The sequence below is a fragment of the Drosophila ficusphila genome, unplaced genomic scaffold, assembly GCF_018152265.1.
Source record: "Drosophila ficusphila isolate 14025-0441.05 unplaced genomic scaffold, ASM1815226v1 contig_414, whole genome shotgun sequence".
NCBI classification, from domain to species: domain Eukaryota; kingdom Metazoa; phylum Arthropoda; class Insecta; order Diptera; family Drosophilidae; genus Drosophila; species Drosophila ficusphila.
Genome location: NW_025064328.1, coordinates 12,140,513 through 12,166,773, shown reverse-complemented (window position 1 = coordinate 12,166,773; position 26,261 = coordinate 12,140,513). Strand labels below are relative to the sequence as shown.

Genomic DNA, 26,261 nt, shown 5'->3' with positions numbered 1-26,261 from the left:
TACTGATAACATCGTTTCACTATTCACCGAATAACTCTTTAGTTCCACCCAAATTATCAATTATTAAATGCAACAATTCCACTCGATTTGTACAGTTAATTATTCCGTTTTATTCGCACTTGCGTGCAAAGCATTTTCAAGTGGTAAAAAATAGCTCTAATCCAAATTGAAAACCAGACAGAGTAGTTTAACGGTACGACTTCTGGTAGCGGGCACGGGCACCTGGACCGCCAAACTTCTTGGGCTCGCAACGACGCGGGTCGCCGACCAGCAGGGTTCTGTCGTACTGCACCAGAATGTCCTTGATCTCCTTCTTGGAGGCCTCATCGACGTCTGTAAAAAGAAAATAAATTCGAGAATCAGTAAGCTACATCTTTTTTAAACGAATATTCATAGTAGTTTAAGCAGCTAGTGTCGATGAAGCCTCAAATAGCAATGGTCAAATCTGCCAATCGCTCTCTTTGATTGCGACATGCACTTAATCTCCCTTGCTCGAGTCGTTCACTGGAAAAAGCATTAAATTCCAACAAAAATCTGGGAGAAGGTGCCGACGATTTTAATTACATTTAAATGTTCCTGAAGCATCACCCAATCTGCACAATAATCTTGCAGCTTGGTTGGTATATGCTCATAATTAACTTTAATCTGCCTTTCAATAATGATTCGTGGGAAATGGTTAAAAATTCCAACAAAATTCTGGTAAAAGGTACCTAAATTCCAAATGTTCCTGAAGCATCACCCAATCTGCACAATAATATTGCAGCTTGGTTGGTATATGCTCATAATTAGTTTTAATCTGCCTTTCAATAATGATTCGAAGGAAAAGGTTTTAATAATTCCAACAAAAATCTGGTAAAAGGTGTTCCCCCTAATTTTGGTCATTATGCAAAACAGAGTTTGTTATTAAACTTACATTTCTGGTAGAAGGCAACGAGAGCCTTGGAAATAGCCTGGCGGATGGCGTAGATCTGGGCTACATGACCACCACCGCTGACGCGCACGCGGATGTCCACGCCGGCGAATTTCTCCTGAAAAAAGACAATAAAATCTCGTTTAACATTTGTTTCAAACAGTTTATAATTAAGTGCTTTTGGTGGGATTAATCAGATTTAAAAATTAATCTCATTTGGCTTCGAATTCGGGATAAATGTTATCATCATTAGAGTTTTGCAAGCCATGCTTCCGTTTTTGATTGTTTGATCAAAATAAATAAATCACTTCTTCTAAGTATGTAGTACAAACAAAGATTTAAAATCTCGTTGAAAACAAACATTAGGTTTAAAAATTGGTTGCTAGTCTTTTGTAGATCTTGTTACCAGTATAGAAAAACGGAAACATGGCTTTCTTTCAGACTCTTCTTTTGCGATACATACCTTGCCGAGCAACAGGAGAGGCTCCTGCAGTTTGTATTGCAGGACCTTGGGTTCAATCTGCTCCAGGGGACGACCGTTCACCTTCAGGAGGCCGTTACCGCGCTTGCAGTAAGCGACGGCGGTGGCGGTTTTCTGCAATAGTAAGGATTGCCGGCATTATTGAACGTTCCATTGATATTTGCGATGAATCCAAAACTAGTTTCAAACACTCGCAGACACAAACATAACCTCTGCCGTTGAGGCGGCAGCTCTAAATTTTTGCCGCCGCCGACTGACGCGAGTTTCTTTTATCTGCACGTGTCGTACGAGAATTTCGATTGGATTTCAGCGCTTTTATTCACACACACCTTGCGTCCGAAGACCTGGACTGCCTGCACGGGTTCTCTGCGCTGCAAAATAAAAGTATTTGCGACATTTTAGACATTAGTTTGGCACGGAATCTTTGTTTTTCACAGGCACAAATACCTTCTGCTGCATTTTGCTCCGCGAGTTGGGTAGGAAAAGAGCGGAAGTCGCGTTGACAGTTAGAGTGACCGCTTTTTGGCATTCACGTAGCTGTCAGTGAAAAAATACTAAAAAGCGACATCTGACGGGTAGTGTTGTGCAGCAGCTAACTATTGGGTAAAAATTTGTAGGTTTCGTTATAATTCCTTCAAAGAACATATACTTGGTGAAATAGTATCTTAATCATTGTAGTCTATAATTGTTTGTCATATTTAAATAGGAGTTTAAATTAAAACCAAAACGCAAAACACTACTAAATCACATATTGAAAATACAAGGTGTTAATTTCAAATGAATTGTGGGTTAAACTTTAAATATATGTTACTAAAGGAGAAAGAAATAATGAAAGGGTTTTAATGCATACTACGACCCGAAATGTTAAATCTATTATTATTGTTATAAAATTCAATACACCGTCGATGATTCGGTATTTTGGTCTTATCGGTATTTAGAGCCAAAATCTTCACGATACAGTACCATCTCTAGCCTAATCAATAGCCATCACCAGCACAAAGGCAATGAAAAAAAACTAGCGTAATTTTGGTGCATAAGTGTCAGTGATTACCTGAAAAGTGCTAAGCGTGCAGAAACCTGCAGAAAAAATGGTGGTCTGCACAGCCACGGAGCCTCCGGAATCGCGACCGTGTTCCGAGCCCGAGAAGGAACCCCCTGAACTGAATGATAATCGCGTTAGCAAAGAACCTTGTGACCCTGTCGATGATGATGGAGAGGTCGCTGAGGAGGATCGCGAGGAAGGCGAGATTGTCGACGAATTCGAGCTTATCATCTCGTCCGAAGACGAGGAATTCAAACTGCGTGCTCGCATCCAGCAGCTGGAGGAGAATAACAAAGATGTGGAACGCATGGATATTCTGTCCGCAAATTTGGCGCATCAATACAGTAAGCAACATGTTGGGTTTCCCATTTTAGGGGTTGATCTCAAGTAATTGCGTTTTAAACAATGCTAATGATCGGTGATAAATCTTTTTTATTCCAGATTACCCAAAGTCTGCTTATCTGCAAAAGTCGCCTGTTTATATCCTTTCGGATGTTTCCAGTCAGTCGGATGATGAATTTGAAGTACACCGCAGGTATCGTAAGCAGAAACTGCGCCGTATGGAGGCGGGGAAAAAGTGCCATCATTCGATGTCCAGCGATTACCGCAGGAATCCCTTCGCCAGGCGCCATAAACAGTCTTCACCATCGCCATCGCCGCCACCACAGCGCAGAAAACAGGGCTATCATCACCACCAGTCCAATCATCACCAGCATCGCCATCAGTCACTCTATCCACTGCACGATTCCCTGGAAAGCGTTACCGATGGCGAACTGGGTGAATACGATATAAACGATGAAAACGAAGACGACGAGATTGAACTGGAAAGGCTCAAACTCAGCAGGGATAAACTGCGCGTGGCATTGGCGCGTGAGGGTGGGCAAGATGTGATAAGTCAGTACAAAAACAGCTTAAGGGAGCGCCTGCAGTATCGCATACGCAAATCCCCCAGTCCCAAGTTCGAAAAAGAGTACGAACAGGAGGCGGAACTTCAACTGTCACCTCTCCAGCAATTATGCGAAGGCAGGGAAGAGGAACCCGAACAGGAGCAGTCGCAAAACGAAGATCCTCCCGAGCTTAATCTGCGATTGATAGCACTCAAATCTGCCATGTTGCGAAAACATCAGGCCCGCAAGAAGCGCGATGCCGAGCGAGCCTATTCGCCCACTGATATGATCAATCGCGTACATCCCGCCATTTCCAACGACGACGACATCGATGACCTCATGGAGATCAGTCCAGCGACATCGCCCGAACGCGTTCAAAGTCCGCCAAGATACTCAACGGACTATGCCGTGGACACAAAGCCTGTGGACATGGACCTGGCCGAAACGGACAGCGATGATCAGCAGAAGGATGCTTGGAATCCCTGGTTAGGTAACTGGAATTCGATGAACAACGCTGGGGGCAGTTGGCGCTGCTTCATGCCCAACAACCTGCCGCCCGTTTCGATGCCCATTGTGATAGACGAGGATGATGAAGAGGACATGAAGACGGACGATCGGTTAAGGGGAGAGAATGGCGCTTACTTCGACGATGATGACGAAATTCCGCCGCCACCACCGCCATTTCACATTCCACAGATGCATCTGGAGGATGAGGATGCCAGGGATGCCATGCACCTGGTCGACCAGCACTCCAATCAGAGCTCTTTTACGGAGATGCAGTCTGTTTCGATGGAAAACTCGCAAACGCATATGAAGAGTAACGATCAATATCAGGCGGAATCAAGTGACGACGAGGCGGGAGCATTGCGAGCCATATTACTATCCAATTTGCGGACAATCAAGCCTCCTCCGCCTCCACCAAGGTCGCCTCCTCCGTCCAATGAACCCGCTTCAGTTTTTGCTTCTATTGCAACTTCAGTTTCAGCATCTGTACCTGCTCCTGTTCCTGCACCTTTGCCTGCTCCTTCATCAGGTCCTGTGGCTCAAATTAAAGAGGAATCAAACCAGGATAATGACTCCGATGATCCAGAAGAGTTACGCTTACTGCTTCTTTCCAGTATAGCAAGCAAAAAGCGGGCAAGTAAACCAAATTCTAAATCAGCTCTTAATCCAGAGATACTCAAGAATGCAGTGAGGCGCTTTCAATCTTCTTCGGTGCCAGTAAAAGGTGAAGAGGAATCACAGGATCAGCAAACAAGCCAAGAAGAAAGTACTGAATTGGAAACAGAGAAGGAGTTGCCGAATGAGAAAGTTGAGGAACCGATTTTACTGGAAACTCCTTCCATCCCCGTACAAACTGTGAAATCCCCACAGCCAGTCGCCAAGCCAACCATTCAGGCAAAGAATCCAAGCTCGCCCTCCACGAAAATCATAAAAATCGTCAAGCCCAACAAGGTGATTAACAAAAAGACAACAGCCAAGAGGAAAATACCAATCGATGAGCATTCTGGGTCTGGTTTGAGCAATAAGCGGCCAACAACCTTAATGATAAAGGAGCCAAGTGCTCCTCTGCATGGTCCAACTGTGACCTCATCCAGCACCCGCCTCATTACAACCGTTGATCCTGCCAGCATCAAGGTGAATAAGCTGATCATTAGCTTAGCAGAGGAGTCAGCCGCCAGCGATGATGAACTGGAGCTGAGTTCGAGCTTTGCCTATGCAAGCTACACGGACATTGCCAGTCCCTTGAGTTTGGCGATGGGCAGTGGCAGTGGCTCCACGACCAGATCAAATACTCCCATATCCGAGATTGCGGAATCGGCACCTAGCGCCAATAACAATCTCAGGCGAACTGTGATCAGTGAATACTTCGAGAAGAAGATTGATGATTTCCTGAAGCAAGCTAGATCGAAAGCACCCGCCTCTGCATCGCCAGAAGCGCCGCCTGAAAAAGTTTCTGAAACGGACAAGGTTAATGAGAAGCAGCCAACAGTTATTGCTCCCAAGACACAGCCAACCAAGACGACGCCAGTGGTATATCTTATTTTTATCCAGTTTCAAGCGTTTTATATTATTTGTTTTTTCTTTGTAGTCTGTTCGGCATTTGCCAGTGGCATCGCAAAAGGAATACCTCCGTTTGATTGAGCGAATGCAACTGCTGGAACAGAAGAGGGTCCAGGCAACCAAAAGCACAGTTCCTTTGGCTACCAGTAAAGCAGATAAAGTTGAAAGGCCACCGCTTATCAAAATTACCCCGCCAGCTACAACTAAAGTGGTGCAAAATACTACAAAGTTAGCAGTATCAACTGCAATTAGCACCAATAGTAAAGCTAGCACAGCAGCTGGGAAACCACTAGCGAAAACTACAAATGCAAAGACAACTAAACCAAAAGCCAAACTGAATCAACAGTCGAAGGAGAGTCGACTGAAGGCGTTTGAGAATTCGTTTGTCAAGATTGGGTAGATACATGTGTGAACAAAGCCTATAGTTACTTATCTCTGCTTTTTTATTTTTACAGGGGAAGCATGCTAGTTAATCTCGAGAAATCATTGCAATTGGTCGAAGAAGCCAAAAAGTCGAAGGCAATACGTCTGCGTTGCTCGCAACGTCTCAAGGATCTTTACGCCGAAATGCAGACTGTGAAGCAGGCTGTCAGGCAGGAGGAACTCAAGCTGGCGAGGATTCAGCCGGAGATCCAGGCCAGCCATGAGATTATCATATCACTGAAGCAGAAAAGACACAAGCTCCATGCGGCGGCAATGGACTTGGGCCGAGGATTGAAGGGCGATGACTACAGGTACTACTATCATCAAGCGCAACATGATCCAGAACGGCGTGGGAAAGCTGGAACAAAGCGATCACAGAAATCAAATCGAATTAGAGGGAAGAAGAAGAGCTCTATGAGATTATAGGTTTGATTTTCTTGCAGGTTACTCGACGAGGGCAAGGCGGCCATCACCCGTAAATCTACACAACTCACTAAGGAGATACGTCTCTACAATTCCATAATGAAGTTCGAAGACCTCGAGAAGCTGACTGATGTGGCGGTCAGTCAACCAAATGCTGTGATTGAAACGGAATCGAAGACGAATCAACCGGAGATTGTATCGCCTGAGCAGCCAAAGGAATTAGCGGATGCGATACCCCAGAAACCAGCAGCTTTAGAACCTACTCAACCTTCCAGAGTTCCTGAAACGGGGAAAGAGCCTGCGACGGGAAGCCAACCTGAAACGGAGACAGAGCCTCCAGATGTGCGTGGATTTCGATTTGTACAAATTGCTTCAAAACTATTGCTAAGAACTTCATTTTTACGCGGCTACCGCTGTTATTATTGAGTGTATTGAACACTTCATTTCTGAATGTGCTGCCATAAACCCGCCCTAACGAAACGGTTGAGTTTATTTTCAGGATCAGGCGCAGGAGAAACCGGTGGAAGTTTCGGCACCCTATACGGTTACCACAATGCGGGAACTGCGCGAGGAGAAGGACGTGGAGTTCTGTAGGAGAGGCGGCTACCTTCGTACTTATCAAACGCCCATGTCGCGGAATTACAATAGGTAAGTACGAGTTATACGATTCAGCATTCCGGCGAAATGTATTTGCTTCCATTTTCCGTTTTCAAGCCACCTCGATGTTCACGCCACCATCTGCCCCTTTGATCTGATGGGTCGCTGCGAGGACGCGGACTGCTCCTACCTGCATTTAGCCCGTTCCGACTCCCAAAACGAGCTGCCAAAGACAATACCCTCTCTAAATAACTAACAAACACAAAAAAACAACTAACTTAAAAACTAAAATATTTAATAGCGTGCTTGAATTCTGGTAAGTTGAACTCTTCACGCGACTTAATATTTAAATGTTGCTTTCAGTCAACGTAAAAAAGAAAGAAACCCACAAATCAATTGCAAAGCATACGGAGAGAAGCAGCAGCGAGTGCAAAACCATAAAAAATCGAAAAAGAACAAAGAAAAAAAAAAAAAAAAAAAAAAATGAAAAAACAATCGTTACTAGGTTGTACCTTGTTTGTTATATACATTTATATATATATATATATCTCGTGTAGTGCAAGTTCTATGTTCGTCGAGGCTCGCAAACGATGTTTCGGGTTTACGTTGGAACGGATGTGCATCTTACTATCGGCTTTTCATTTTTTACTTTATTATTTTAAACGATTTCTGATCAATCCGCCATCAACAAATGCCCGAGGGCAACCAACAAACAATAAGAAATCGTCAATTTAAACACGCGTACTTAGTTATTAATAAAGGCTTGCTTAAAACCACTCATTCTTAAAACAATTTATTGCCAATTAAAAACAGTTTTCGTATCGCATAAAAGAAGGCCAAATTTATTTTTTCATTTCGAAATCACTTTCCAATGATCTTTAAACATGTACAATTATTATAAAGTTTTCTAAAAATACAAAAAATGATTTTACAAAACACAATACACCAAAAAAAGAAAGAGATGAAATAAATAAATAAAAGAAACGTACAAAATGAAATGAAAAGTTTTTAAGTGGGAAAGGGTAAAGACCACGAATATGCTAATTTAGCCTTGTTTATTCCTAAACATAATTTAAAATAAATACAGTGGGTATATCACAGCCAATCCACACAGGAGTACGACATAATTTACACAGTTTTAATCGCCTCCTGCCCGTCCATTAAACCTAATCTATTCGATGCCATAGAAGACGTACTCCCTGCACCAATCCTTGATGCCGTCCTCATTGCTGCAGCAGGAAGGATACACGATATCCGACTTGGTCACCTTGGCGCATCTCATGCACAACTCCATCGTATTGGAGTCCTTTTCGCACTGTTGCACTTTCAGCACGGTTTCCACCGACAGATTCCCGTGATAATCGCTGGGATCCGCCTTAGGCTCCACCGACGAGGGTCGAGCATCGGCACTGAATACGAGTAGGGTCAACACCAATAAATTGCAGAAGATCTGGAATCAGTCGAAAGGTGAACGATTCGTTAATTGAATTTTCGTGACTGTGACACAATTGAGCGGCAAGTTCTGTTCGATGCGCTTTAGTCTGGTTTTAGCTAATATCATCTTGTTTAATGGTATTATTATTATTATTATTCCAAGGAGTTCCCAGTCTTTGGGCACATTTCAACAAAAGGACTACACATATATCTCAATTAGAGGATGGGGCATTGACACACATTGAGTTTACGCTCCGCATAATATGTTTGCGGACAAACACATGTCAGAATTGTCTTTTATCAATTTAAATAAATCTTTTCACGTTCGCAGAAAGATTCGAATTCGATTTATTAGTTCAATTCACTTCGAGTGTTTTTCTTTTGGCACCTGATATTAATCATTGTGAAGTGTAATTGCTTTATTTGTATCAAGGTTTATTCCGATCGCTGATTACCGCTTGGCATTATTATTGGGTGCTTTGTTAGACTTTGTATTCGGACCACAGAAATCAGGGACAGGTGTTTGTTCGTTCTTACTTTCTTAGCCATTTTGTTGGTTAAACTAATACTTTCTCCGCACCACGACGAAATCGTTTAGTTCTCAATGTATTATTTGCTTTAGACGGGTAGCTCGCAACTGGAAGCCCGCGGGGCTCGAGCATTACTTTTTATACTTGGGATCCACGTATCGCCATCCGAAGCTTACGCACAGATCGTGCTGAGATCGTGCAGCATTCGTGACACATTATGGTTGATAGGCGAATACCAGGTATTGCCCCCTATATCAGACGAACGTGCGAAGGAGTGGGCACTTCCCGTGATTGGGCGGTATTTACAATGGGTTTTGGTAATCGCAACACCCATTTTTGGGTTTGATATGAGAGCAAACAGAACACTACGCACGTTTGCAAAATCATCTTAATTAGGGGTACATTAAAAACAAACTCCAATTTATTCACAAGTCATTATGATCTCAAAAGATTGACAAGCTTGAATAAGAATTTTAAATGTAATAAAAGGTAAGCCTATCTTCATTAATATCAATGGGATTTATGTGAGACTTTTTCGAAAGTTCAAATGCAGAGAAAATTTTTTTCATTTCTTGTTACCTAATATTTTGAAATTACGTTGGAAATGGGTTGTGAAATAAATAATCAAACTGTGACAGAATTACGTAGAATTTATTTTAATGTTTTTTAAAACCCATTTATCAAATCAATTGTTCTTTAAAAATTTTGAAGAGGTAAAGAATTTTTAATTTTAAATTTTAAAAATTGAGTTTCTTCACTAAGAGCATTCTCTTTATTCCTCCGACGATCGTGCGAATATATGTATGTCCGCATACTGCACATTAATGTTGCGTAGACACAGTCAATTAGTGAAACATCATGTTGCTGATAATGGGAATTCATGGTCGCCCAACTGATTACAAACCGATCATTCTGATCCCAATCGAGCCTCACATTTTTATTGTGCAATGTCTCGGTCAGTGTTTACTTCCGGCAATAAATAGGAATCTCCGGGAATGGGGACCTAATGAATCAATCAAAACATCCTTCTCCTCGCATTTATTGAATGATCTCACCCACATTCTTCATCACGCTTTAGCAGACCTGTTGTTTACCCACATGATTAAATTAATTTCCGTTGCGGAAAACTACTAAGCGTTGCATCAGTCTGTAATTGCATATCCAATTCTTGGAATCGACATGTCGGTTTTTCCCCTAAATAGATGCAGGAAATTAATTGGTTTATTTTTCCGTACTTCAAGTGACAATGTAAGTAACAACAAGGTCATGGATGGTAAGACTTATTTCTATAGAGAGAATATTATGAAGGGCTTCGAATAACACAGATTCAATCCTATAAATCTGTGTTTTTCCAAACGAAACTAAGTTGCTTTCCCATTTTTTAACATAAATAAATTATAAATTAGAAAGTGTAAAACAAGAAAATACTACAAACTGATAACATAAAAAAATTCACCCTTAGGGCAACTTTGATCCCACCAGTAAACTATTGATTAAATATAAACAAAATTAATTTCCCCTTATAGTAATCCATTCACAACCAATCACATCAACAAATAATCTACGGGGAATTTGTAGTGGGCTGGTTTGACTTAGATTAGAAGTGGTTGAATTAAAAAATAAGGTGATGCGTAGATTAAAAAGTACTTGTTAGCTCGTTAAGATGTGGAAAAGCATACATTTTAGTCCCGGAAAAGGCGATGAACCGATTTCTGAGTCCATCTTTATTTCTACATTTGAAGACCTAGTTTAAGGTATACTAAGCAAACAAACAATGCATCGCTGATTAGGCTAATCACATCATCGTTATAGTCATTGTATTAATTACTGCAATCGCTCTTAAACCTCTGCATATATTTTTAGCAAATTAAACATTTGTTTATTTCCAGCAGGATGTATCTTTCACTGATGCTCCACTGACATATAATTTTCATATCCAGGGCATTGTCATTTAATTCGAGTATGGAGAAGTCAATAATAAACAATGATTCCTTGGCCCAGACAATGAACTTTGGAGTCGAAGATTAAGGCAATCAGACGGAATTCGTGTTGATTTCTTTCGCTTTTTGAGTTAATTAGTCCAATCGAACGGAGAGGAAAGCACGCTCTCTCCATACGAATATACACATAGTATTTCGCCAGACAAATGATTTCGGTAATCAGATCGACACGAAAAGTGGAAGCATAAATAATGGCACTTAGTGTGCAAATTTTTCCCAATTCATGCAACTGATTTACTACTTGTGGATGGTTATTGATCGGCGGCACTGTTGCCAAGTGGATCTTCCGCGCATGAGGAAACTGGTGTCTCTGTATTTTTAAGTGCGGAGTTGATGGTGATTTCCGATTGGCGGCTATTAATAATGTTAAGACTGTTTACATTTGGCACCGCCTACAGACTTCTTATCAAAAGGGAGGTCACCCACCGCCATCGTTTGTTTGTTTCGGTCTCGGTCCCAGTCCTAGATGAGTAATGAGTAATGTCATCAGCCAAATTCTGTATAAAGTAATCTCCTTTTGCCGACCCCATAAATCATGCCCTGTTTTTCCACCCACACAGTCTGCGAATGGCACGCCCAAAGTCCATCGTCTATAATCTTGATCGCGTTTAATGATCTTAACATGAGCCTGAAGAGTGCCACCGATTGAAGGATATAAAATTATTGACGGCGCTGCTTTCTTATCGGTCGAAAGCGGCATCGTTAAAGCAATTGATCCAGTTAAACGATTTTGGTAAAAACCGGTTGACTTCCCAACGTGTCTGCCAGTTTAATAGATTGATAGTTAATTAAGTCAAAATTAAGATTACGGTTGTCGTATTTTCTTTTGCAATACCTTAATGCTACTTAATTGTTGCTTTAGACATGAATCTCTTGAAGTTGATTTTGTAATATTGATAATAGTATGTATTATTGATATTTAAATATAGTGCATAACGCTTAAAGTCCATAGTATTATTTATAATTTTAATCTACGTTTTAAAGATCAATTTTAATACCTTAAATATTTATTTTTCACATATTTTAAATTCTTCTGAATTCCAAATCATTATTCGAATTTTTTCAGAATACTTTACATATTTCTTTCATTTCTACGTATTTTACTTGACAGCGTAAAATATCTTTTCGGTGGAAGAATAAATAAAAGATTAGAAAGCTTCTCGTGTCGATAAATATTATGGTCTATGTAGAGGAAATGTAAGATTATTTGTTCTACTCAGAAAAATTATACAAAATACAAAAATAAATATTTTTTAATTCGTTTTCAAAGAATGTATTTTAAAACATTAAAAAATAAAGCTTTAACATTTTACGTTTTAAGAACATTTTTATGTTCAAGAACAGAATGATAAATTTTGGATTGGCAAATAAAAATAAAAGCTGTACATCTTTGTGAAAGTCTTGTACACAACGAAAATACGCATACTTATTGCATCTTACCTAACTAAATTGAGCCAAACAAACTGTTTACTCGGAGATTACACAAATGTTTGCCTGCCAACTAATTAAATTGGTTGGCAGAATATAGTCGACATTTTGCGAATGGGAAATGTCCCTTGGGAGACGCCAGATTTGCATAGTTTATGGCAGAAGTTGTACAAATGCCATTCCGATGTGGGCCAGACACTGGGCCCCATTATCCCCCATTCAATCATTGTCCGTTGTCAATTGCCGATGGCCATTGCAGTGATATTGATTTTCTGTACCGAAACCCCTGATGGACACACATTACGACTGCATACTATATACATAGTATGCTATAGCCCAAGGTCAGTTCTAGTCCGGGCAAACCCTATTATTGGGGGATTTGGGGGAAACGTGACCCGGCTGGCCGTCCATTCCCATTCAGTGTCACCTGTGCCACCATTACCCGTTACCCGTAACCCGTTACCCGTGTCACCTGACCTACTAAACGTAACCCATACAAACACATTAGGGGTAAGTATCAAGGCGGAGGTGTGTCAACTTATGCAAGTCGCTTTACATTTGGAAGCTGATGGTTTTGCCAAGGAGTAAAGTGCATTCTCTGGTAAGCCATAAGCCTTGAATTCGAAAAGCTTTTTCTTTTTCTATCGTATTTAAGATCACTATTATAAACTAAAATTGAACTTTTCTTTTAAAAGCATATACAAATATTTATCTCTTGATTTTTTTTTTTATCAGAGTTAAAAAAGAAACAATTTCTTAGTAATTCGTCAATGCTTTGTTATTTAAAATATCAACCGGATAATGATGGTAAGAATATTATTAAAAATATAGTTACTTAAAGGTACAAAGGATACGCTTTATTTACAATTTCTGGGGATCAGATAAAAATAAGACTCAATTAACACCTTTAATGGTGTGCATTAGCGCAATAAATTACTGTAAAGCTTCGTGACTTGCATCACGTAAGCAAACATGAACACAATAAGCTCTTTTTTTCCACTGATATTGATCAGTTTTATATACATGACCTCCAATGGGATCAGTCACAACAATCATATCTAAGCTAAGCTATTACAGAAACAATGCAACAATTCTAGGGTTTCTCTTCAAGGTAACAATTTCTTGTGCAGATCTATCTTTTGATTACCATGCCTGCAGGTCCACCCTAATGTTCCCGGACCGACTCATTAGTCTTCATATTGTGCAGGTCGTCCGAATAAAACACAAACAACCGAAGTGGAGATAATGCAGTAAGCCAGAAGAGAGAGATGCAAAGCCAGAGGCAGCTGCACTGCACTGAAAAGAAAAGATATCTGCACATGCGCCTTCAACAATTTACCTGCATTTCAATTTCAATGCGGCGAGCAGAAAATCTGATAACAAAAGCCCAGTGGCTAAAAACAACAACAACAGCAACAGCTGGGCGACAGAGAAGGTGAATGAAACAGACGGTAACAGCTGCCCCCAACGCTCTTCTCGCCCCCGCAGTGAATCACATATAACACTTCGCTCTCTTATTGCACTCAGAGAAAAGCCTTATAAAAAGAACAATTATTTTAAAGGTACTAATAAATAAATGTTATCATAAATCAAATTAAAAATAAACACACTATTTATTATTTTTAATACATGAAACAACAGACTTAAAACTGTTCTAGAACCAATAAATGTTTTAATGTACATTTTTTTAAAGAGTACTTTCTCAACATTCACACATACTTGTCTCAATGTACTTTTCTCTTTCAAAAGAGTAACTCGTCTGCCGACGATTTCCGAAGCGAATTGTTTCAGACTGCGAGAGTTTAAAAGAGAGCCAGCGAACAAAAGTCTATTTAAGCAACGCGGAGCTCCACATTTTTTCACTCGATTTTCGGCAGCGCTGTGTTCAACACAAAAATACAACCAACAACAACAACAAGGATATCCGTAAAATCGCCGGGAAAAAATATCACGAAACGATATTTTGAGTCTTAAAAACGAAAACATAAACGGAATTAAATTGAATGTGTTTCACGAGACAACAATAAAGTAGAAGAAATAAAAAAAACCAACCTACTGAAGCAACAATCAAAAGTTTATACGTGCGTGCGTTCGTTGCCGCTAAATAAAAATGTGTACAAAATTTCAAAAGTGCAAATTTATTTAAATTACTTCGTAGTGCTCAACGTTCAAAAGTTAACAAATAAAGTTAAATAAAACGCAAACAGAGAAGTTGGCTAACGGTCCACAGACTGGAACAAAATACGCGAACCTAATTGAATTTGGTGCGCAAAAGAGTAGAAAATTGCAACCTGTAGCTCGGCCACTCGGCTCCGATTTTGATTTTGATTTTGATTTTGGTATTGGTATTGAATTCGGCTATTGTGCGAGCGAGCAGGCCGGAAGCCAATCCCAAATGCAATTGTTTTGAACCGCACAGCTGAGCCGAGCTTAATACCTGTTAGACAACAAATCAAGCGGCCGCCGCAACAAGGAAAACAAAAACAAGGCAGGCAAAATGTGGTGCATTGTCAACTTGCCCAACGGCACCCAGCAAGCCGTCAAGTGGGATCCCAAAGCCAATGGTCAGGAGTGTCTGGAGAAGGTGAGTTCATCGCGGCTATAGATAGATTGCCATTGCTGGTGATTTTCCATAGAATCCCCACTGCAGCAGTTGGCGAAAAGTTCACGATGACAGTCTCTGATTAAAATAAACGCTAAACAATAAGATTTGCTTTATGGTAAAGATTGAAAGAATGTTCGTTTGGTTTTGGAAGTCCCTTAAAAAATATATGACATGAGAGTTTCTTTTAAATTGATTGACTATTGTTAGATATCTTAAACGTTTCTTTACCATATAACTTGTAGTTTTAATCTTCAAAGAAAGAATGATGAAGTTGTCTTCTAAGGTAATGAGTTTCCCCTTTCAAGTACCAAAAAATTCCAATCCCTTACTATGTATTTCCATTTTCCCCTTGTATTTGACCTTACATTTCCTTCTCTTCACGAAAGAACATCAATTGAAAGTCGCCACTTGCAATTGAAATGAGTTTCAAGAAATCCATTACGGCAGTTTCCATAAAAGTATTCTTGTACCGTTGGGTAATAATAGCACTCATATTTTTTATGGCTCCATATGCTTCTTTGTCTTATGAAACCCTTGTTAAAATTAGAATTTCAAAACGTATTCCCACATTTAAAGAAAAAATTACCTTAAGTAGTACTTTTCATAACCTCACACATTTGATATAGTAATATTAATATTAGATTTGTATTTGTAGTTTTGGACTTTGCTTTTATTTAATGTATTATTCAAAACAACATTATTATCTTTCCTAAAAGATTGCTTATGCAATTTTACTACTTGTATTACTACGCATTACTCCAAGCCAAGGCCTTCGCGACATTGAATTTGAAAAACCCCACCCTAGGGTTACAGAACAAATGGGAAAGTCATTGGTTCCACTTCATAGATGTTACAAAATTATCCGAACAGGCTGCTCCCAAGTCATCGGTTCCACTTCACAGAGGTTACAAAATTGTCCAACCAAGCTTCCGATAGAAGAAGCAGTCGCCTTGAAATTACTTCATAGCTTATCACCGATCTTCAACTTTGGTTTACTCGATTTTTCCCTACACGTGTATGATATTGCCCTTAAATTACGATTCCCTTATAAGAGGACATGGTGTAATACCGAAGGGCCTTCGAATCACTTGAGCCAGAAGGGAATAACAGGTGTAGAAATTGGTTGGTTTTTTATCTTTGGAAATAAATAACTAAAAAATGATTACCTTTTTATGGGCAACGTGCAAAGTTGTTCACGACGCCATACTAACAAAAATGTTCTCATTTCACTTTAATGGCGGTCTTTTTTTGATGGCGAATTTCGTTACGGCTAAAACCAGAGCGGCTTACTATAAAAAAAATGTTATAAAAGAATCTTCATTTAAAGGCACTCGGCATTCATTCGAAAACGAAGCACTTGATTCGATTTCAATTAACATTTTTTTTGGTGGGGGCTGGACCTGTAAGCTTTATGAAAGTATTTTAATGCTTATCAGTGGCAGAAGTGAGTGTGTGTTTCGTTATTGTAATTTCGATTCGCATTCTCTTATCAGTACAAAGGCCATGTCCAATTTCAATGCCTTGTTGTTTACTAGTTTTGCGCTAATTCATTTTAAATGCCAAATACCCTTGACTCAAACGGCCCCCCGCAATCGTTTTTCAGAACCCCAAGGTGTGTTGAAGTCGCAAAACAACAGAAAGCAGAGGATTGCAATACAGAATTCTTATCTTATAATTAAAAAATTATTAGTGAAATGAATACCCTCTTTGCAAGATTATTAAATAAAGAAAGCATTCATTTGCATTATAGAAAATATTCCTTCATGTATTTATGTATATTCAACATAAATTATTAATCACTGGCAAAATCTAATTGAGTTAATCAACCTTAAGTTTCTTTTCGATTTATTTCCCCGTGTACTTTTTGCCAGTGGGTTCAATGTACAAGTGGTCGACACTTGAGTCGCTTAGTGCAAACACTTGACCATTCTGCTTCTGTTTGGCTGAGTTCTGTTACTACGAGCGAAATACATACGATTATGTTTCCCCCTCACATTAAAGGCCAAAGAGCCCCTTTCCCCAAAACCCCAAAGATTAAACCGAATTCGGCAATTGGCCCTGTTTGTCAGGCTAATTAAGTCTTTGGCTTATTTGCGAGGAGTGCCTTGGTGTTTGTGCAATCTAATCGGGCGAACTTATCAAGTTACTGCCCCGCACACAAAGGCATTAATATTCAGGTGAATATATGTCCCGATTCGTTGCCAACTTTATTATCTACTTTCGAAAACAAGACCCGACAGCACAAGACACGGAGAAATATGCTTCTTCAACTTGTTTTTATCTTATCTAACGCCTTTCCCTATCAGTGCGGCTCATTTGCTATCAACATTTACGATTCTGAACCCAACAATCGTATACAACACCATCTAGGGGAATTGGGGCACAACGCAGATGGTTTTTATTGGGGGAGGCTTAGCCATAATCGTAATTACAAAGGTTACGAGTCGTGATTAGTGCGCTATTAATAATTGCTAATTGAAATCTATTTATGGTGCACTGTAATGGCTTCAAAGGGCATAACTACTCATAACCAGTTCTATAAATCAGATTGTCCTACGTTTTATTTCCAGTTATTTAGTTAATATAAATAAGTCACGATAACGGGTTTATTGAACAGCTTAATTCGAGTGTTTTTATATACAGAAATAATATAAAGAAATAAACGAACCTTTGTCCTCTTTGTTAAGCCATGATAATCGGTTCTTTCTCGGCGCTGCAACAGTTGCATTATCCCCCGATGACATTGAATCCGAATCCGAATCAGGGCGTTATCAATTTCACATGCACCGAATCACGTATGTTCTGTGCACATTATATATGCTACTCTATATATGCTTCCAGTCCAATGTTCAATAACACTCCTCTCGTATCACGCCTGTTGATCTGGGAAAACATCTGGCAAGCGTTTAAAAATTATTTATAGTATAGCCCATTTATTGTTGGGACCCCCGAAGGGGGAGGTGAACCTCATCTGTGACTCGGCCGGATTAATCAAATTAATATTAATTTTTTTTTGCCTTCGTAATTTAACTTTGAGCCGTGCGTCAGCTTAATCTATGAATACCAATGCCGCTTTATGACCAAATAGCTTATCATTCGAATAAGAATGACGCTTGTAACCGGCGATAAGAGGAGTGTCCAAAAGTTACACTCGCTCGTCATCGTTATTTTCGTACTGTCAATGAGAAATCCCGACTATTAATAAAGAATTATTAATTAAGCGCGCCGGGATGATTCAAAGGGAGTTCTTCAGGTTGGGATTTGTATTTGGAGTGGTATGACGAGGCGTTCGACTGGGTCTAAATCAAGGCTTAGTGATAAGCCCGCTCGGTTGGTAAACGAAATACTCGACTGATAACGACGAGCCTTTACATAACTTTGACTTGGCGCCTTATCACCAGTGGCTAATGAACCCCGAGCTGGGAAATAATCTCAAGGGGGGAGGAGGGGTAAAGGGGGCGTGGCAGCAGTTGCACATTTTAATTACAAGCTGCCAGGCTGACTCTCGGACAGGAGCAACAAAGTTTTTCGCCCCTTTTCTAGTACAATCGCAATCGGAGGAAAAACTTTTCCCTTGACGTCAGTGGGCCGCCTTTCGACGCTTTCGACGAGTTTGCATGTCAAAGGAGAATTACATTTTTGTTACCTCGATTTAACAATCATACTTGGAGGCAATATGTGCATGCAAATACTCGTATATATGCCTTTTCTTTGGGTGTGTCTACCCAATGAGCGAGCGAGTGAGTCAGTCAGTCAAGCAATTGCCAATTTTAGCAACTGGCGAAAACCCATTTCGGCATCGCTTAAGGACCCTTCTTATTCTGAGGACGAAGACTGTGGGCCATGTGCAACAGTTTTATGCCCGATAATAGTTACTTGCAATTACCAGCTACTTGTAATTGCATTTTCGAATTGCCGTCGCTCGTTTGTCGTCATAGAGCTGAGTTCTGAGTGCCCCCTTTGAGTTGTTTTTGATTGCTGTTCGTTCGGGTTCTTCACTTCGATCGAGTGGCTCTCCTTCACTCCGGATTGACATTTCGAGCATGTCCCGAAAGCCTGCTGTTACATGACAAAGTCCACGGGCCGGGAAATGGAAAACAACCGGCAATTGTCGAGTCACGATAGTGAAAAGCCCATAAATGATAGCTTCCATTTAGATCGAAACGTGTGATGAAATCGCCGGAAGAGATTGCTGGGAAAGTCTGCTGACTCAGTCACTCTTACTTTTCTGTGTCCAAATAATATAAATTCTATTGTCTTTAACCTAATTAGTTAGCTAGGATATTGTATCCCCGAAAATGACCTATCCTCAACTTAAATTAAAAACCCTCAAGCTTCTGTTTTTAATGGATTAAGTTTCTAATTGCTTATCCCCAATTGAACGGTTTAAATAAGTAGGGCAACCCCTACCATCAGTTTCTAAAGATATACTCACCTTAAGAATAAATAAAATGTATACAAAGAGTTTAAAACTTGTCAGTTTTCCCTTAATCATCAATTAATTAAATGGTTTCAGTTTTACCTTCGATTTACAGAGACTGAAAAACTTACAAGGACTTCATTTCACTAATTTATAGTTTGGAACGACTTCGCCCACTGTGTCCTTTATAATCCCCCCCCATTGATTGTGATTCCTTATCGGATTGCCTGTCAACAGGCGGCGCTAATCAGATCCTTCTGCTCCGCCGGCACGACATCTATTTTCTAGGTGTAATTATATTTGCGAGCGCTGCTGTTGCTCCAACCCCACTCCCCCTCCCCCTTTCACCCCCTTTGTGAAAGCTTTCCCCCTCAGGGGGAAAATGGAGATGGGAGATGGTAGATGGGAGAATGGGATTGGGATACGTGGGAGGATTAGAAGGCAGCTGGATGATGGGTTCTTTCAACACCCTTGAAGTGTGGGATTACCGAGCTGGGCGTGGCATTGGTGGGCGGTTGGGTTGATGGGCGGTTGGGCGTGGCTCGAGTGTGCGACTTGCAACAATTGAAAGATGTGCAACGAGGCAAGTTTCCAGGCAAGATTTGATGAGGCAGCTCAAGTGGCAAAAGGGGCGTTGGAGGCGGGTCAAGTGCACCAGCCGCTGGCCAATTTGCTTGTCTCTCGTGACACGACAAAAGGCCAGCTCGAGCTCAAGATATTTGAATAAAAAACTCAGGCATTCAAAGGACTCAAAGCAAATTACAGAAGTTCTATTTTTAGTAAAAAGATATGCATATTTTAAATTTGATAAATAAGTATCACATATGTATATGCATAGGTATGCATTTATGTATTTATAATTATAAATTGTATTTTAGTAAGAACTATTTGCATTGTCTAAATTTGTAGATTTAAATACAAACATACGAATATTTTATTTTTTATATTCTATAATATTTTATAATTCCTTATTATAGTTACTCATTCAAACACGAGGAAATATCAGAGCTCTCATATAAAAACAGGTCCCCCCAAAATCACATTACTTTGTTAATGCATACATACCTAAGTGGTAAACAAGCGATCTATCCAGATGTCTGCGGATATATGTATTTATCTATATATGTGAGCATGCAAGCCCAACCAAAAACAAATGTCAAAAGCACAGAAAATAAACTCATCGCTTTCGTGTCTCTCTCTTTTTATCACCTTCTTCTGATAAGCTTGAAATTTTCTTATATTAATACTCGATGTCAACAACGCAGAAGAGACAGATAAAGAGAGGGAGGGGAAGAGGAAGGGGTGTGGGAAGAGTAGGGGGGGAAGAACGAAAGGCGGACAGGTAGAAGCAGTCAAGTCAGATATCAAAGCAATCAAGGCGTAAATGATAAATAAGCATTAATAATTTCGTTTTCAAGTTTTTTCCCAAAGCGCAATTTCCGAGCTTTTTTGCGCCTTTTTTTTGTTTTGTATTCCATTCCATTTGTTTGCCTTCAACAGATGTTTAATTAAAATTAAAATTTCCCCAGAACACATTTGTTTTGTTTATCCATTTACGTTGAGTGGGGTAAAGTGATTAATATTAAGCATACGCCGTGTTTGCTGGCCTATTATCCTTGGCCCCAAATGCGATTTTTGGCCCTAACATCGGGAAGTTGTTTCTTCTTTGTAAGAAGAAAAGCACACACGTGCTTCCCCAAAAAGAATAACTTATAAGCAAAAGTATCTGAGTATCTATGTATCTTGAGGTTGTTTTAGGTTGTTTGTATTTGTGTTTCTCCACGTTTTAGGTTGTCTTCTTCTCTGTGTTATTTTTTTTGTTGCCTTTGTGGAGCCAAGCCCAATGCGAAAAATAAAAATGTAAAGCGCAAAAGGCACAAAACGAGATTTACCTATTTTCGTATTTCTGTCAAGTTTCATTTTTCGCCATACCTACATATGTATATGTATACCATATATATATATATATATATATATATATATATATATATATATACATACATATGTTCATATGTTTGCCTTTGTATGTAAATTTGTTATTTTATTCCGTCGCGTTGCTTTTCGCTCTGGTTCGCGTTGCTTTATTTGTTGCAGTCGACAGTTATTAACAATTTAAACAAACAACCCAAGATAAATACAGAAATATATTTAAGGCGAGTCCCCCGAGTTTTCAGATCCATTTGGCACCTCGGAGAGCGAATTGCTTTTCCGCTCTGTGCCAATTTCGCCTCTTTTTGTTTGGTTTCAGCCAGATACAACGCAATAGAATAGAGTTCATTTAAATCGGGCAACCGAAATGATTAAAATTAAATGTCTTTATTTAAACCGTAAACTAAATTATTTTTGGACGCAGTGAACCTTTTCAAACCAGCAACGCATTAAACATTCTCTTGTTGTTTGTTCAGCGAAACTATTTTTTCTATAAAATTAAACTTTTTTGTTCTTAGTCTTTCTCATTTTTTCGCAACTATCATCTTTATATTTTGGATTTGACAACTTAATTAAAAAACTTTCTTAGGTAATTTATAGTTTTATTTTCATTTTATTTTTTAAAAGCTTTTCATGTTTTCATCCAGAAAACCAGAAACAAAAAGTATTCATCCTTAATTATGTTAAAACTGTTGCCTTTTATCTTTTGTTAGTGTATCTCGCATTTGATTCTTGCTCGACCACAACAAACATGCCATAAATTTTTAAAGTTCACACAAGCAAGCCAAAAACAACCGAACAATGTGGATACTGTACAGCCGGATATAATTTATTTTTTCCCCACTATTCGAATGGGATTGGATTTTTATTTACCAAAGCAGTTGAATGTGCTGAAAAACGAGGAAGCAGGCCAAAAGTTATTTAAATCAAAGATATACATATTCAGTGGCCGATTATATTGTTTAATTACCGTTGTTTACCGCTTAATTAGTAAGGCCCTGTAAATACAGAAGTCCAATGAAAGTGCGAAAACAAAATTTCCACTCATCAGGAGGAAAAAACCGATGAAAAATACCGATCAAGAATGTAACCAAACAAAAACTCTGATTTGCATTCGCATTTGCATTGATTGCTTTAGTGAAATGCGTTGAGCATACAAATTTATGCGTGTGGACATCCATAAATGTAAATGTTTATGATGTCCTCTCAATAAATTCTCGGTCCAACGCTTAGACAAAACTATAATCTGGTCGAAATTTATTTATTTATGTAGTAATTTATGATGCTTCTATGATTTTGCGACTAATAGTCTTACTGCAGAATCTGGAAAATTGGTCAAAGCAAAAATTAATTTTCCAAACAATTAAATCCGAGTGGAGGAGGATGAGGTGGAATATCCGCCACCATGTCGTTGGCCAATTTCGGAATTAATTGCCACTGGCTGGGGCGTCCGGGCTCAAAATGCAGGACACAAAACACACAAAACCCAAGCCCAAAACGCAATGCATTTTCCCCATTTTCCTGCCGACCGAACGCCATCACTTTTATGTCGCTTCGGTTGCAGCAGGGCGTTTATCATGTTCGCTGGACATTTGCGTTTGTGTCTGAAAATGCAAAATGCACCGCAGGCGATGTTCAACCTGCGGGGCAACCCACACAGCCAGAGTTGCCAGGGGCGTTTTTAATTTTCCTTCTACTTCTGGTCAAATTACAACGGCCTTTGAGTAAAAGCATAAAAGGGAATTTAGCATATTACAAAAATAGAGCTAGCACAACTTTTAATTTAATCGAAAAAAAGAAATAAAGTCTCTGGCGAGTTTGTTTTGTTTTCTGAAAACTTTTTTAATATCTTAGTTGCTAAACAATTCCTGACAGTCAGAAACAAAAGTAAGATAATAAATTGTGATAAATTGTAAATAATCAAAGAGTACTGACCTCTTTTATAGACTTCTAAATAAAATAAGGCAGTAATTCCTTAACAAATATGTTTTTTGATTTACAGGAATTAAGGCTTGGGAATTACAAAGTTTATTATTCTTGTAGAGATGAAAGTTTTAAAGGTGGAAAAGCCAGGGGTAAAATAAAGAAAAAGCAGTTGAAGTTCACAGTTCAACGGAAAGGGTGAGGGGGTGGCAAGGTATACGCCTCATTCACTTCCTGAAGTCCTGGCTTTTTGCGACTCGGCAACCCTGGCGAGCATACATCATGTGTGTGTGGTTTCTTTGCCGTCGAGTCCTGAAGTTTGGAGCTGCGAGGGTCACATGACGAAGGCTTCGTGGTGCGTGCGCGCCATCCTGTCTGCGTCCTTGCTCCAGTCCTCCGCCTCCCTCCCCTCCCACTCCCCTTTTACTCCTTACTCCCTCCCCCTTCTATGAGTGCGCGTTTGTGTGTGTGTGTGCGTGTCCTTGCCAGCGCAATTTATGTTTACACCGTGTGCTGGCAGTGCGCCCGCAAATCTATCTGGAAAATCGCTCCTAGCTAGTCGCCGAATGAAGTCGAGCCGAGGCGCGCCCAATCAAAAGGAAATTATATTCGCGTGCCAAAGCACACAATACTATACTATGAAACAGCACAAAAAAAGGGAGGCGCAAAAACAAAGAAGTCAACTAACTACAGTCGAAATTCAGTAGCTCCAACTTTCCTAACTTGAATTTATTGTGACTTGAATTAAACAAGAACAAATAGCTAGCGTAGATCAGAGTTTTTATAAGAAAACTTTTGTTTCCTAATTTCAAAGTCTTAATATTACAAGCACGTAGAATGAAACTTCTCTATTCTGATAGATCAATTCTACAAAGGTTTCATTGAAATATATTGCCTTACATTTCTTAGGATATTTCTTATTATTTGAGATTCTAAAAATAAAAAGTTCAAGGTTAAATCTAATTTAATTTTATTTGTGTTGCATTTATTATTATTAAAGCAACTGCATATTGTAAGTCAATTAAATTCGTATTCGTATTCCAATGCTTATTCGCATTTCTAAAACCCATCTAGGCTTTCACCTCCCCACACAAATACTAAGCGTTAATACTTTGCTCGTGGACGTGAGAACTATTTCTGAACTCGAATTTAGTATATGTCAGACACTGGTTCTATAAATGGAATATCAACTGTGTAGCAGAATTGAGTGGGTGCATTTCAAGCAGGGAGAAGCTCGATTCGAATCGAATCGAATGAAGTCAGCGGGCGTCACGTGCGATGTGAAGTCGACTTGATTCGCCACTCCTACGGCGAAAACTCCTCGCATCTATATCGATTTAATGGTTAAGGCGAGCATATTGCCGGAGTGCCAGTAGTTGCGTTGCCGGAGTCTTGGCCATTCTACGGCTAATTGGAAGCACTTCTACGGCAAAAACGAGTGGGTGGATTGGCGACGTGAGTGCTGGGTAGGTTATAGTTCGTCGAGGTCTAAAACACTAATCCAGTGACAATGACAAGGCTGCGAGTGGAGAACGCGAAAATGCAACAAGGAATCGTAGGGGGGGAAGTGGGTGGAAGAGGGTGGGGTTTTGTCGTCTGGTTTTAAGCCGACATTTAATGCAATTACCGCTTGCAGAGTCAGTGGCGCTTTTCTTTTAGCACCATGCACTGGAAATTTCATTCTAAGTACTTAATTCGCAAGAAAAAGTTGATTAGATTAAATTAATATTATAAGAGATCCCAAACGAACCGTTAAATTAAATTAGACTGCCCAACGTTAATTATAAAGCAGATGAGGTCACTTGAATTTACAATACTGCATCAGGTCACACTGGTTTTCTTTATAAAGCAATCAAGTCGAGTTTATTGGCTTTAAGAATTTTGTTATAATTTTTAAAATGAAAATAACTTAATATTTGTTTCCCTAATTTTTTCCAGTGCTCGCTGAGCACTTTGACGATGATGCAGAAATCGTGCCTGCACATGACAATGACGAAATTTGAGCAAAATCAATGTTGGAGGCAAATGATAATGTCATTTGCTAAGCAGGCGCCTCCACAATTTTGCAGCAGACCCACTTGGCGTCTAGTGCTATCTATTGTTTCCATGGTTTTTGCATATTATCCTTGAACTGCTTTTCGCCCATTTTGCCAAAGGTTGGCGGGAAAAGTGGTCGAGAGGCGGGCCAAAAACCATAGAAACCCGAATGCACAACAACTAAGCGGAAATATGGCCAAGTAGACCCTCCCACCTTCCGCTCCTTTTTTACCTTTTTTACCCTACTACCATTTTCCCTACTACCAACGGTACCTGCAAATAAAGCTTACTCTAGGCCAAGCCAGCATGCATAGCTTAGAACAATATTAAACAATAAAAAAATAAAGAGAGAAAATGGGGAATTTCTACAGGAAACAGGAGAAAGCGAGTAAAAGCGGCGGAGAAAGGAGAGTGAGAACAATAAATTGCGTGAAAATGCAGCCAAAAAAAAAAAAAAAAAAAAATGCAAACCCGCAAAACAAACCGCAGAAACAGGGGAATGCATTGAATGCTTTTCCCATTGTATTCGAATATAGTTTTCGTAAAAGCCGACAAGCTAAAACCTCCCCCTCACCCACTTTGCACCTCCTTTGGCCCCACTGAACCACCCCCCCAACCCCCCGAAACCCCCTTGAAAACCCCCCTTTAGCGCCATGCTGAGTGCCATTTTGATGTGTCTCTAATGGCAAGGCTTTTGTTTCGCCCTTTCTTTATATATATTTTTTTTTGCTTTAGTTTTATTGCCCCGAACCGAAGCGAGTCCTGTGTGGCTTTCACTATTATTTTCTTTGGCCTTTCTCCTCCTTGCACGTTTTACCGCCAAAGAAAGGATGGGGAGGGGGTTGAGGGGGTGGGGGGAACCTTGCGGTAAGACAGAGGGTGACAGAGGACCTTGTAAAACAAAGAGGGCCAATAAAAGCATATAAAATCATGATGGAAAGCGAACTCGCACAACAAATCCGATCAGCAACCGGATCAGAAAATAAATCACAGTGCACACAAAAAAATATAGATTAGTATCAGTTGTAGATCATAAATCTGAATTGAAAATGTAAACCAAGGATATTTTTATAAGATAGATAAGATAGATAAAAGATAATTTATGGTTCTGGGACAAATCCTGCAGAG

General features: G+C 39.7%; 4 protein-coding genes across 4 annotated transcripts in view; 2 read left to right on the top strand and 2 right to left on the bottom strand.

Moving 5' to 3' along the window:
* Positions 1–82: 82 nt before the first annotated feature.
* On the bottom strand, positions 83–1,930 carry LOC108096824 (40S ribosomal protein S16). The gene is made up of 5 exons (XM_017198727.1): positions 1,839–1,930; positions 1,721–1,762; positions 1,374–1,505; positions 914–1,028; positions 83–333 (listed from the first exon to the last, which is right to left on the bottom strand). The coding sequence occupies exons 1-5, from the start codon at positions 1,848–1,850 to the stop codon at positions 188–190; spliced, it is 447 nt and encodes a 148-aa protein (XP_017054216.1). The 5' UTR covers positions 1,851–1,930; the 3' UTR covers positions 83–187.
* A 413-nt stretch (positions 1,931–2,343) lies between these two features.
* LOC108096845 lies at positions 2,344–7,454 on the top strand. The gene is made up of 7 exons (XM_017198758.2): positions 2,344–2,777; positions 2,875–5,354; positions 5,413–5,780; positions 5,840–6,118; positions 6,251–6,572; positions 6,730–6,878; positions 6,945–7,454. The coding sequence occupies exons 1-7, from the start codon at positions 2,480–2,482 to the stop codon at positions 7,081–7,083; spliced, it is 4,035 nt and encodes a 1,344-aa protein (XP_017054247.1). The 5' UTR covers positions 2,344–2,479; the 3' UTR covers positions 7,084–7,454.
* A 194-nt stretch (positions 7,455–7,648) lies between these two features.
* LOC108096846 lies at positions 7,649–8,884 on the bottom strand. The gene is made up of 2 exons (XM_017198759.1): positions 8,799–8,884; positions 7,649–8,277 (listed from the first exon to the last, which is right to left on the bottom strand). Exons 1-2 carry the CDS (start codon positions 8,808–8,810, stop codon positions 7,999–8,001), a joined length of 291 nt encoding a protein of 96 aa, XP_017054248.1. The 5' UTR covers positions 8,811–8,884; the 3' UTR covers positions 7,649–7,998.
* Positions 8,885–14,096: 5,212 nt separating this feature from the next.
* The window catches only part of LOC108096695 (E3 ubiquitin-protein ligase MYLIP), a 28,419-nt gene continuing 16,254 nt past the window's right edge, over positions 14,097–26,261 (top strand). Inside the window, exon 1 of the mRNA XM_017198512.2 lies at positions 14,097–14,803. Within this exon, the coding sequence (XP_017054001.1) occupies positions 14,717–14,803 (87 nt within the window). The 5' untranslated portion in view covers positions 14,097–14,716. The remainder of the gene's footprint in view (positions 14,804–26,261) is intronic.